The following is a 12,564-nucleotide window of genomic DNA, read 5'->3' on the forward strand; positions in this document are numbered from 1 at the left end:
TTGTTTTTAATTTGATTAAAAAATATCATTTTATTTGTTGGCTAATATTTGGGCTTAATTAATTAAAGAAATATCATATTAGTTTAAATTTAAAGGCCTTTTTTCTACTTGGGGCCTTAGGCAACCACTTCAATTGTGTAAGCTGGCATTGGGGGTATATCGACCCTAAATGTGTTGCAACACGTAGGGCTAGTAAGGAATTAAATTTTTATAGTTTTGGAATCATTGCATTAGAGTTAGCTTGTGGAAGAAATCTAGTCAACCACGAGCCCCAAGACAATTAGATGGTCATGTTGAACTGGGTTAAGGTGCTCCATGAAAGAGGAAAGGTTCTTAATATAGTTGACCAAAGGTTGGGTGGACGTTTTGATGAGGAACAAACGAAGTATTTGTTAGTTATACGGCTTTGGTGTGCTCACTCTGAATGTGATCATAGGCCTTCAATAAGAGAAGCAATTCAAGTGCTCAATTTTGAAGCTCCATTGCATCTTCTCCAATTATATACCCCCAGGTCATCATATCATACTCCAACAATGAATGAAGCTACATCTTTACTTTCAACGGCCAATTTTGCTACTGATGCTAAGAGATGAAAAAAATCCATTTTTAGGCTATAGTTACAACACCAATTCCTCATGGTTTAAACCATTTTATGCTGCTTCTCCACAACACTGCTTTAGTTGTTATAATTTAATCTTGTTTTGTTTAAGCATTCATAAGAGCAAGAGTTTTATGTATTGAGTGAGTATGAAATAAATGTGAGGAACTTATTGAAGTTACATAATAAATGAATTGGTTTTAAGATTGTATGTTGTAATATATGTATGAATCAAAATCATCTATTCCACACTCCCTGTTCCATCTCATGCTCCACAAATCAAAATGAGCCACATGTCTCTTAATTCCTAATTTTACTTAAAATAAATCAGAAAGAAGGAAAAAAAAAAATAGTCGAAAACCAAGCACATATTCATCCCCTACCCCTCCGACCACCAACCTCCGTCCAACGTCATTGACATGAGCTCACCAGCATCGTCAACTCCAGTCACAACCACTAGGTCCAGACAGATCTGAATTCAATTTGAATGCCCACCACATCCACCATCACTTTTGACTTTGCCTTGTCCCTTATTCGCTCCCAGACCACCGCCACTACCTCCACCTACTACTCGTCTTCTTGCGATTAACGCCCCAAGGAGCACAACTTGAACACAACACTAAGAAGATTTTAATTCAGTAAATAGAACATGCTGGTTATGAAATCTGAATTGGAAAAACTATAAATGATTCTATTCATTATTGTTTGAGTACAAAGATATATATACATGTACTAACTAACTTTGCCTCAGAACTAATTAACTGATAGTTATAATCCACTATCTATAAATTAGCTCCTAAACTAAAATAGCTTGTAGCTTTGTAACGTCTTTTTTCTTCTTATCCTCTGTTTCTGCAATAGCAACAGTAGCTTCTGCAGTAGTAGCATTAGCTTCTGCAATGACTTTCTTCTTAACTTTCTTCTGTTTAGGTAAGACTTCCTCACATTCAACACATTCAATTCTATTGCTTTCACACTGGTGGTGGTTGTCCCAAGCCCTTATTCTTCTTAATTTTGATTTGAATTTTTGAAATTTCTAACTGTGTTTATTCTTCTTAAGAAATATATTAGTTGGAAACCTTCTTAATCATGATTCAAAATTTTGAAATTTTGGAGTTGAACCAGCAAGAGAGAATATAATCATCAGTATAAGTAATAAGGGACCAAGACAAAGTCAGCAATGATGGTGGTGGTGGCTATTCAAATCGACTACAGTTCTTCCTAGAATTGGTGGCAGTACGGTAGCTCTGACTGGAGTTGACGGCGTCGGAAAACTTATGTCAGTGGCATTGGGCGGAGGTTGGTGGTGGGATGGTTGGGGACGAATATGTGTTGGGTTTTTTCTTTCTTATTTAATTTATGTAAGTCATATATAATAGCATAAAATTAGGAATACAAGTTGACCATGACTTTCATGGGCACCAAATATTCACCATTGAGCTTCCTCGTCTTCTCATTTCTATTCCTAAAAACAAAGTTTCTCTCCAGATTAATTTGAAGAGAAATTCTTTAAATTCCTTATATATTTTTATATTGAGTGTAAATTTTGAAAATTTAACTATTGGATTGAATATTTATTATATCCTTCATACTTATAAAATTTCAAGAAGATCAATGATCAATTGCTATGTCATCAAATAAACGATTAAATTCAAATTTTTGTAATCTAAAATTATGTATAAAAATTGATCGAATAATAAATATCATTTGAATTGAACGAAATTCGATTTGCATGTTAAGAATATAAGAAACATGAAATTTAATAGTTGAATTTTTAAAATTTACATTAATAAAAAATATGAAAAGTTTAAAGAGTTTGGAGAAAAACATAACATATGTGATTATGCATCCAAGCAAGGCAACTGTGGACCTTTTTTCTTTTTAATTGAAATTTTATAAGTGATTGATACAATCGGCCAATGAGCTAGCTACTCGATCTGTTGACTTCCATGGGCACTAGCTACTCGATCTGTTGACTTCCATGGGCACCAAATATTCACCACTGAGCTTCCCTGTCTTCTCATCCCTGTTCCTGATTCTTCTAGCGACAACATCATCCATTACCCAAGCCATCAAGACCGTTCATGGCTTCTCATCAATCGAAGAAGCCACAGTGAATGATATCCAGCTAGCTTTCATGCAAAACCAACTCACCTCCAGGAAGCTCGTTGAGTTTTACCTTAAACAAATATGCAGACTCAACCCAGTTCTTAAGGGTGTCCTAGAAGTGAACCCAGATGCACTGTACCAAGCTGATAAGGCTGACCATGAGCGCAAGTTTAAAGCATCTGGGTCACTCTCTCCATTGCATGGCATTCCCATTTTGCTCAAAGATAACATTGCAACCGAGGATAAGCTGAACACCACGGCTGGCTCATATGCATTACTTGGCTCAGTTGTGCCACGCGATGCTGGTGTGGTAACCAAGTTGAGAAAAGCTGGGGCTATCATATTGGGGAAGGCCACTTTGAGCGAGTGGTGACATTTTAGGACCTTTGAATCACCCAATGGCTGGGGCGCCAGAGGTGGCCAAGGCAAGGTGAGTGTCATTGTATTAGAATATTAGTTAAACGATTAAATTTATCATTTTCTAATAGTTTATACTTTTCGGACAAATTCATATTTTCTCATCATATCAGAGGAGGAGATCTTGAGTTCAATGTCACGTATTGGGTCACTTAGCTTGGGTCAAGTAAATGAATGAAATTTATGTTGGAAGAGAAATTGAGCAGGAGAGACTTACAATGCAACTTGCAAGTTTTTATTTTTGCGACTTCGCTTCAATACAAGATTTCAAGCAAAATTTTGCATGAATAAAAAATAACCATTTGATCAATATGATCTGAATTTTAGCTTTTATACATCTCCGAACTGATAATCCATTTTCTTCTTCTATTTCTTGTCTCAGTGCAAGCACATCAGATGTTTGATTAAATGTCAAACACGATATTTGGGCTGAATGAAAGGGCTAACTCTCATGATTTTGAGAGAAGAGAGGAGTTCTAGTATACTTATAGCTGGAAAACACATTTTGGATTTCTACATCTCTTCCTATTTTGTTGTTGGATGATTTTGCTGTCTAGATAAACTTGATCTTGTACTCTGATTCAATACACAGCAATGGCAGCACCATGTTCATGTCAGGGTTTTCCCAGGAACACCCTGACCTAAAAAAAATAAAAATTTATATATAATAATTAAAATTTTTTTATTCGTTTACCCTCAAAAAAAATTAGGAACACCCTCAAAAAAAATTAAAAAAAAAATTATTTGTTCTACTTTCAAGCCAAAAAAAAAAATAAATTGAACTAAAATTTGAAAAAAAAAAATTGTAACAGGCAAGCCGACCAGGAAAAAAAGCCCAATATACTGAAAACAGAAACCCACAGATTCTCAAAAAAAAAAAAAAATTGATCGATGCAAGTCCAGCAAAGAGCAAACCCACGGATTCTCAACAAATATAATAATAATACCCAATCATATTTTAAACTAAAACAATTCCTAACCTAATAAGAACCTCACATCCTCACTTGAGTCACTTCTTAGCAACAGCAGCGACTCAACAAGGCATCGATTCTCAAAAAAAAAAAAAAACTTAGCGAGGCAGCAACAGCAACATTGAACACCCAAAGCAGCTCTGCGATGGCGAGACTAGAGATTGACATGGCCCAGATCGAAGATTGTGAGATCAGTGACGGCAAAAGCAAGATCGGAAAATAAGAACCTTAGCCTTCAACGTGCCGCGGCAGCGCCACCCCTGACCTCAGGCAACATCAAGGTATTTCAGTTCTCTCTCTCTCTCTCTCTCTCTCTCTCTCTCTCTCTCTCTCTCTCTCTCTCTCTCTCTCTCTCTCTCTCTCTCTCTCTCTCTCTCTCTCTCTCTCTCTCTCTCTCTCTCATACCCAATACTCATAGTCTGACTTGTGTTGTGAGTCTTGTGACTTAGACTTATCTTTTGTCAATATAAATTGCTTAGCTTTTGTCTTTTTGTGTAAGTGTTGTGAGTCTTGTGACTTAGACTTATCTTTTGACAATATAAATTGCTTAGCTTTTGTCTTTTTGTGTAAGTGTATGTAAATATAAAAATATGTAATTGTGTTGAAATTGCTGATTGGCTCTTGTCTCTTAGTGTGGGGTGGATGGGGCCGTGGCATTGAATTTGGGGTAGTGGTTTATGGTCCCTTTAAAGTAAGTGAATACACGTTATAAAAGACCAAAAAAAAAAAAAAAAAAAAAAACTATTTTAAGCAGTTTTGTAGTGGGTTGATATACATATATACACTCTTATTGTACTATTTTTGGTTGTTGTTTTTCATTATTTAATTACATATTTAGGTTTTAATATTCTAAAACAATAATTGTTATGTAATAACTAAATGATTTGAGTGTCAAAAAAGAAGTGTCAAAAAAGAAATCTAAATGATTTGTTTTATTTGAGGTTTACTTATTTGGATCAATAATTTTATGTTGTATAATAAAATATAAATATATATTATTTTTAATTTTTTTTAGAAACCCCAAAACACCCTAAAACAATACGTCGAAATAAATATCGGTACCAAAATATTCCGTTCCACTAAACAAATTGAAACAGGGTCCAAAATAGTATTCATAACATTGCTTTCAAGCAAAAAGAAAAAGCTATAAAAAAAAATTGAACTAAAATCTAAAAAAGAAAAAATTGTAATAGAGAATCTAAAGAAAAAAAAAATTGTAACAGAGCAAGCCCACTCAAGAATACCCTGAGAAAAATTCCTAGAACCACCACTGATACACAGTACATACATACATCCACTTTTTTTTTTTTTTTTTTATTGACATTTTTTTCCATCTTAGTAAGAAGCACAAACACGGACATGACACAATATGGGTGGGGGATCCCGGATATGGATACGACATTTAACTAATTAGTTAATTAATATCTCTAGTCATATTTGATTTATTCATAGACATTTTTTCTTGTACATTTTCCAGAAATTGGACAGAGAAATTGGGTCTACCCAACTGTTGCGAAAGCCCATTTTTCCTTTTTAGTCAATTTTGTTATATCTAGTTAATTTTAATTACAGTACCAAACTCTACTTGATCATTCTACAAACAAATTGGCCTTAAGTTCCATAAGACTGTTTTGCTATGTTGTGCAGAGTCCTTATACAATGGGAGATCCTTGTGGCTCAAGTAGTGGACCAGCAATATCAGTAGCAGCAAATATGGCAGCAGTGTCACTGGGAACCGAGACTGATGCCTCTATTTTATGTCCGTCCAGTTATAACTTGGTAGTGGGCATCAAACCAACTGTTGGTCTCACTAGTCGAGCTGGAGTCATACCAGTCTCACCAAGACAAGATAGTGTGGGGTAGGTTTTCTCCTTCTCTTTTTTTCCTTGAACTGAGAAAGTTTTATTCATAACATAAGAGACTAACAGCATTCATTATTTCCACCTCCAAAATCTAATGGAACCTAGCCCACAAAAGAATGCACATGAGTAGCTCTGTTAGCATCCTTGTGGACCCATCCAAAATTACAAAAACTTTAGCTACAAAGCTCAGTGAAGAGTCTTGTAGTTAAACTTGAAGAAAGCAAGAAAAGCTTCTGTGTATTAATGGCAGAAACAGAGAGAAAGAGAGAGTGAAAAACTGAGAATTATATTGCAACACTAACCGAATGATACAAAGAGTAATGCTCTCTATATATAGAGCCAGAAATAAGCTTAAAGCCTAATCTAACCAACTAACAATAATTCCGTAAAGATAGGAGTTGGTTACATTGAATTTACACGTGATTAATGTGCAATTTTACAGGAAAAATATCTAACTCCCATAGCTTTGAGCAACACTGAACGGTGTCGTGTTGCTCTATCTCCAGTATTTATCCTTTAACAAAACGTCACTGTATTCATTAATAATATGCGCTGTCGTTTTGTGTAAAATTATGACCGTTGGAAAACTAGTCGTTACCTTCAGTTTCTTCTACTATGCTTCTATCAAAACTGACATCTTCTAGTGTAAACTCCATGGTTAAAATTTCCTCTCCCCAACTATGAATTATTTAAAATAAAAATAAAAAAAGCTAAAGTCACATTATCAAACACAATTTCCCAATAGGAGGGCTGCCTTGGACATTTAATGGACTCTACACACGATATACAACCCCCTTCTACTACAACTTGTGGATAGTTTAGAGCTTTGGCAAAATTCTTAGACCACATGCAACCTCAGCTATTGCTATAATTGGATCCATGGTAGTGGTTTTAAAGGTTGCCGCCTCTCTAAGCTTCCCTGCACTATCTCTGGCAATCACTACTAGAAAGGAGCAGTTCTTGACTATTGTTACATCACAATTTACATTTATTTCGTATTTTTTCAGTTTAAGCCACCGCACATGTTTGTTTATCTTGACTAATGCATCTCTACTTCCTTGCAATTTTTCCTTGAAACCTTCATGTTGTCAAAAGATTTCTCCAGGTGCACCATTTGGCTTCTTGCCCACCAGATTTTGTCATAAGTAATAGCTGCGAACAAAACAAAAAGGTTTCTGCTCTCGCTGTCCCCAATCGGATAAAATTAGATTCTAGGAGGGCAGATATAAGTTGCCCAACATCAGTGGCTTGTATATTCTCTACTTCATTACCATGTACAGATCATAAGAATTTCAATCCATGTCCAAAGTGTTTTGATATTGCAATGTCAAAATGGTGAAACGACAGTTAACAGGTTTTGTAATTTCAATTTATGATTACTTCTAAGTCTTGCCATGTTAACTGTTGGGGATGCCTAGTCAAGTTCTAAGTCTGTTATATAACTCTAGTCTAGTTATAATCCCAATCTTAAAAATTTACTTGGAGTGCAAAAAAAATAATCCCAATCATATGTGGAGCACAAACCACGTAATCTTAATCCTATTTGTAGTGAAAAATATTGTAAGTCTACCTTAGTTTATAGTTAGTTTAAGATTTAGACTGCTATAATACCCTTCAATAGATTTATTGTAACACACAAAGCTTAATCGAAAAAATGTAACCATCAAGAGCTTTCCAATACAAATGTAGACATCCAAGTTAATTTTATCTCTTTCTTTTTCACATATTCTTCCAAATTAATTCCCTATAATGGGCAGAATCAAGGTTCTCTCTCACCACTATTGTTAGAACATTGCAGAATCAAAGGTCTTTCTCATCACTATTGTTAGCATATTTGCACTATGTTGAGCATTCAAACCTCAAGCATAACGAGCATCTTGCCTTCCTTTGAACTTGTCATATGTGCTTCATTTAATGCAGTCCTAGTTGGCACATCTCCTTTATTTTCCTCTTTATATTTTATTACATACTTTATCACGATATCATAACTATGTCACACATTTTCAAACCTAATTCCAGAGTGATGTTTTATTTTGTCTAATATTAACACAACTTTTGTCAACAAGCATCATTAAATAGGTCATGACTTTATTAGGATGGAACAGGCCCATTTGTAGAACAGTAGCAGATGCCGTTTATGTTCTTGATGCCATTGTAGGCATTGACCACTATGACAATGCAACAATTGAAATATCACGGTACATTCCAAAAGGTGGCTATGCACAATTTCTTAAGGCTGATGGACTCCGAGCAAAGTGAGTGGGGACAGTGAGGGATCCCTTCTACAATTTTGGGAATGATACTATTGCCACTCAAACTGTTGAGCAACATCTTAAAACATTAAGGTAACAAAACATGATCCCATATATTACCTTAAATGCTGAAAAAATACTAAAGTCGCTACAAATTTTACTGCAAAATGTTTACCAACTAACGTGAGAATGAATTTGATTAGTACTACATCAAAAACATAATAAGCAAAATACTGAAACACTTTTTCTTTTTAAAATTTCATGTTTTAAAAATTGATGCATCAAATTTCTAAGGCTTTTGTTATTAAATTTGTAATAACTGTTGTATCACCCATTAAAAAATTGATACAAATACTTCATGCAAATTCAGGAAACAAGGCACAATTCTGGTAGCCAATTTGGAAATAGCCAATACTGACGAAATCTATAGCCCCACGAGCAGTGAAGGAACTGCATTGGCAACTGAGTTTAAAATATCCATCAATGCATATCTAGATGAGCTAGTGAGTTCCCCAGTCCGTTCTTTAGCTGATTTGATTTACTTCAACAAGAAAAACTCAAAATTGGTGAGTATAATAAAGTTAGGTTCTTTTGAATTATCTGATGTCCTACATTCATACATAAGATTGACACAAATAATTGAGCAATGCCAAGGATATAAATTTTTTCACAACTTGTTAGGGCATTCGCATCAGTCTGTCTAAAAGTTTGTCTATTTTGACATAAGAAGTTACTTTTTCTATTTTACACAATAATTTTTCAAAAACACCCTCTTCTTCTTGGGTTTGATGATTCATATGGATTTATATATGGGTTTATGAGTTTGAGATCTATATTTGAGGATTTGTATATGGGTTTGATGGTTTGAGATCTATATTTGATGAATTTTATGATTAGTATGGATTTGATGAATTTGCAATGCATTTTGCTAGGATTAAAGTTGAAATAGAGACAGAAGAGAGTAAGAGGGAAGGTTTGGGGCTTAAATGTATAAATTTCATATCTTTTTCTAGTATACATCAACTAGTGCAAATGCTCTTAAAGTGGTTGTGATTTGAGCAACATCACTTTTACATAAACTTACCACTAATTACTAACTTTACTTTTATTATAAGCAATCACATTAGGCCGCATCAACAATTATGAAAAAAAAAATTGTGAACATTTTTGCATAAACCTATTGTTGCTAAAAATTAAATTCAATGATGACGAATTATTGAATATTCCATGAATGCCAATACAGGAAAAGTTAGAATATGGACAAGACCAGTTTGTAAAAGCTGAAGCAACAAGTGGAATTGGAAATGCAGAGAAGGCTGCGTTGGCAAATTTAGCAAAACTGACTAGAGAAGGTTTTGTGGAGTTGATAACAAAGAATAAGCTAGATGCAATAGTGACTCCTGGTGTTAGTGTTTCTACTATCCTTGCAATCGGGGGTTTCCCAGGAGTAATTGTCCCTGCAGGATATGACTCTGACGTGAAACCATTTGGCTTATGCTTTGGAGGACTAAAGGGTTAGAGCCTAAGCTGATTGAGATCGCCTATGGCTTTGAGCAAGCAACAAAGATCAGGAAGCCTCCTAAATTTATTTTTAAAGGCTCTCTTGCATCATTACAATCATGAAAAAATATTTGTATGGAAGCTAATAGCAATATATATGCTGCAAAAATAAAAATAATTGTAGTTTTTTTTTTTTTTTTTTTTCAAATATAATAAAGAAATTCTACTCTAACCTAATTTAAATGTATGTGTGTAAAACTCCCTCATGAAAACGTGAATCCCGGTCCTTGCCTCCCACACCCCACAAGTACTTATATTTGTAGAGTGACCATTGCACCAAGGATGTGCAGTGATAAAATAATTATTGTCTTAACTTCACTTAGGTTTATTATTATTATTATTATTATTATTTTGACCAAAGTGCAAATTATACCTTCTATATTTAGCTCAATTTCAATTTACGTCCCTAAATTTTTGAAATTAAAAAAAAAAAAAAAATTGGCATCCCTTTTTATTGTCAAAGATTCAAAACTAGTTTGTCATTTTGTGCACGCCAACCAAAATAAAAAATTGTTTCCTTTTTCTTCTTTCTTTTTTTTTTTCCCCTTATTTTATTTGTTTTTTTTTCTTTTCATTTCTTATTTTATTTTATTTATCCCTTTCCCCTTTTCTCTCCAATGTTCACCAAATGGTCCCCTCTCCAATAGTTGCCTCAACAACAAAGCACAACCATTGAACCAAACCTTGGTGCAACCGATTTCTGCAATCTAATTGTTACAAAACCGACCTACATCCATGCTACCGGCCAATCTATTTAAGCCAAATTGGATTGAGGGGAGTGAGAGAGAGTAGAGTAGAATAGAGTTTCTACTCCCTTCCTTCCTTCTCCATCCAAATTGGTCATTAGAAACAATTTCAACAACCCCAATCTTTATCAAATCACCATCACACTTTCAACCAACTTTCAAGCCTCAATAACAAAAACCCATTTTCAGCTTTCATGCCTCAATAATAGAAGAAACATCACGCCATCACAAATGAACCCATATTCAACTTTCAAGCCTACATAACAAAAATCGATTTCGGAAAAACCAAATCATAGCACCTCACTCCTTTAAGCAGAATATGGGATCAAAACAAATGGAACGTAAATATCATGGTTTAAAAACATCATGTCGTGACCTGTACTTTTTCTCCAAAGCCAATCAAATTCCCTAATTTAAAAAACACCACCAAGGAATGTTGCTTTTTGTCACCTAACTATTCATCCACAAAAAAAAAAAAAAAAAAAAAAAACTTAATTACAAATGAGACCTTCAATCTTTGACTTGTTTTCAATTTCATCTTTACAGTTTTAATTTTTTTTTTTTTTCATTTCAATCCTTTAAATTACATCTATCGCCAATATACTCCTTCCATCTATATATATATATATATGAGTCCATCAAATCCCATATATGGCATAATTTGCTATGGGTGAGGTTGCGTTACAGAAGACGACAGAGAGTGAAAGGCAGTCTAGGACAGGTCTCATTTTGAAAAGTAACATGGACATTTTTGTACATTTGGGTATAACTAATATAAGCTTAAAAAATCCTCCAATTTACAGCAATGAAATATTTTGTAATTTTTTTTAGTCGAATGAATAATTTCACCAACAAAAATGTATAAAACTTTTTTTTTTTTTTTTTTGGAGAAGATATTAAGCCTTAAACATTAAAAATGCGTTGTATTAAAAATATGTTGGAACCTTAAGTTACGCAGCATAATTGGAAAACAAAGTAACTTGTTTAAATTAAGTAACATATATTTCCTAAAGATTATGAGGGCAAATTGAACTATTTTGAAGATATAGAGGAAGATTAAAAAGAAAATTTGAAAAAGTTATGAAATTTTTTTTAAGAAAATCAAAAATTCATTCTCTATCACAATTTTGAATACAATCAAAGGCCTAGACTTTGTAAGAAATTTGCTTTGTTCTATGTTAAACATTATGATCTCTGATTCCCAAAGGATTGTGATCAACCTTAATCCATCTGTAATCGTGTTCAACTCCCAAAATCTCTAATTTCCAAACAACGGAGTAGAAGCTTCCTACACCTCCACTCTTCTGAGGGTGAGTTTGGTTCAACTTTTTGATACTGTGCTTTTTGAAAAAGTTGCGGTTTTAAAAATAGTAATATGAAACTGGATTTTTTTAAAAAGCTGAATGTTTAATAAAAAGTGGTTTTTGAAAAGGTTAAGTGTTTGGCTAGCACTTATAAAAGTGGCAATTTGAGTTATAAATTACTAAAAATGACAATGAATATATAGGAAAGTCTATTTCATACTTAAATCAACTACTTTATAATAATAATAATAATAATAATAATAATAATAATAATAAATATATTATTGGTATCATTTTAATAATGTTTGTGTGTTTTTTTTTTTAGTGTCATAATTATTTGTTATTACTATTAATCACTCCTTATCAATATTAATTAAATCTCAAAATTTTTCATCATCATGGAGCCCAAAATAATAATGAAAAAAGGTGATAAAATACATACCAATAATTCAAGTATAAATTGTACTACATGATATTATTAAAAATAAAAAAGAAAACTACTAATTATTGTCTCCAAATGGAATTAGCAATGGAATCACGAAGAAACACCATCTCAAGGTCTGTTAATTAAAAATCTTGCGTTTTGCTTATAACTACTACTTGCTTCACTATTATGTTGCCCTCTAGGAATTGAATCTTGATTGGCTCTCATTTCAAAAAGAACAAGAGATTGAATTAGAGGAAATTATCTTTTAGACTGAATCATATCTTTTATAGGTTGAGCAACTTCTCTAATGTTACCATT

General features: G+C 33.5%; 2 protein-coding genes across 2 annotated transcripts; both read left to right on the top strand.

Moving 5' to 3' along the window:
- The first annotated feature begins 2,538 nt into the window (after window positions 1-2,538).
- Window positions 2,539-3,329, top strand: LOC126707577 (probable amidase At4g34880). Its single transcript, XM_050407297.1, has one exon. The coding sequence runs from the start codon at window positions 2,580-2,582 to the stop codon at window positions 3,078-3,080; it is 501 nt and encodes a 166-aa protein (XP_050263254.1). The 5' UTR covers window positions 2,539-2,579; the 3' UTR covers window positions 3,081-3,329.
- A 911-nt stretch (window positions 3,330-4,240) lies between these two features.
- Window positions 4,241-9,728, top strand: LOC126705150 (probable amidase At4g34880). Its single transcript, XM_050404090.1, has 6 exons — window positions 4,241-4,280; window positions 4,728-4,786; window positions 5,743-5,954; window positions 8,063-8,212; window positions 8,580-8,775; window positions 9,453-9,728. Exons 1-6 carry the CDS (start codon window positions 4,241-4,243, stop codon window positions 9,726-9,728), a joined length of 933 nt encoding a protein of 310 aa, XP_050260047.1.
- Window positions 9,729-12,564: the final 2,836 nt, after the last annotated feature.

This window comes from Quercus robur, chromosome 11 (genome assembly GCF_932294415.1).
Source record: "Quercus robur chromosome 11, dhQueRobu3.1, whole genome shotgun sequence".
Classification (NCBI taxonomy): domain Eukaryota; kingdom Viridiplantae; phylum Streptophyta; class Magnoliopsida; order Fagales; family Fagaceae; genus Quercus; species Quercus robur.

Coding starts and splice junctions, on each gene's coding strand:
- LOC126707577 (XM_050407297.1), top strand. CDS start 2,580: ATGGGCACCAAATATTCACCACTGAGCTTCCCTGTCTTCTCATCCCTG.
- LOC126705150 (XM_050404090.1), top strand. CDS start 4,241: ATGGCGAGACTAGAGATTGACATGGCCCAGATCGAAGATT. Junction 4,787..5,742: donor TGGTTTATGGTCCCTTTAAA/GTAAGTGAATAC, acceptor TATGTTGTGCAG/AGTCCTTATACAATGGGAGA. Junction 8,776..9,452: donor ACAAGAAAAACTCAAAATTG/GTGAGTATAATA, acceptor ATGCCAATACAG/GAAAAGTTAGAATATGGACA.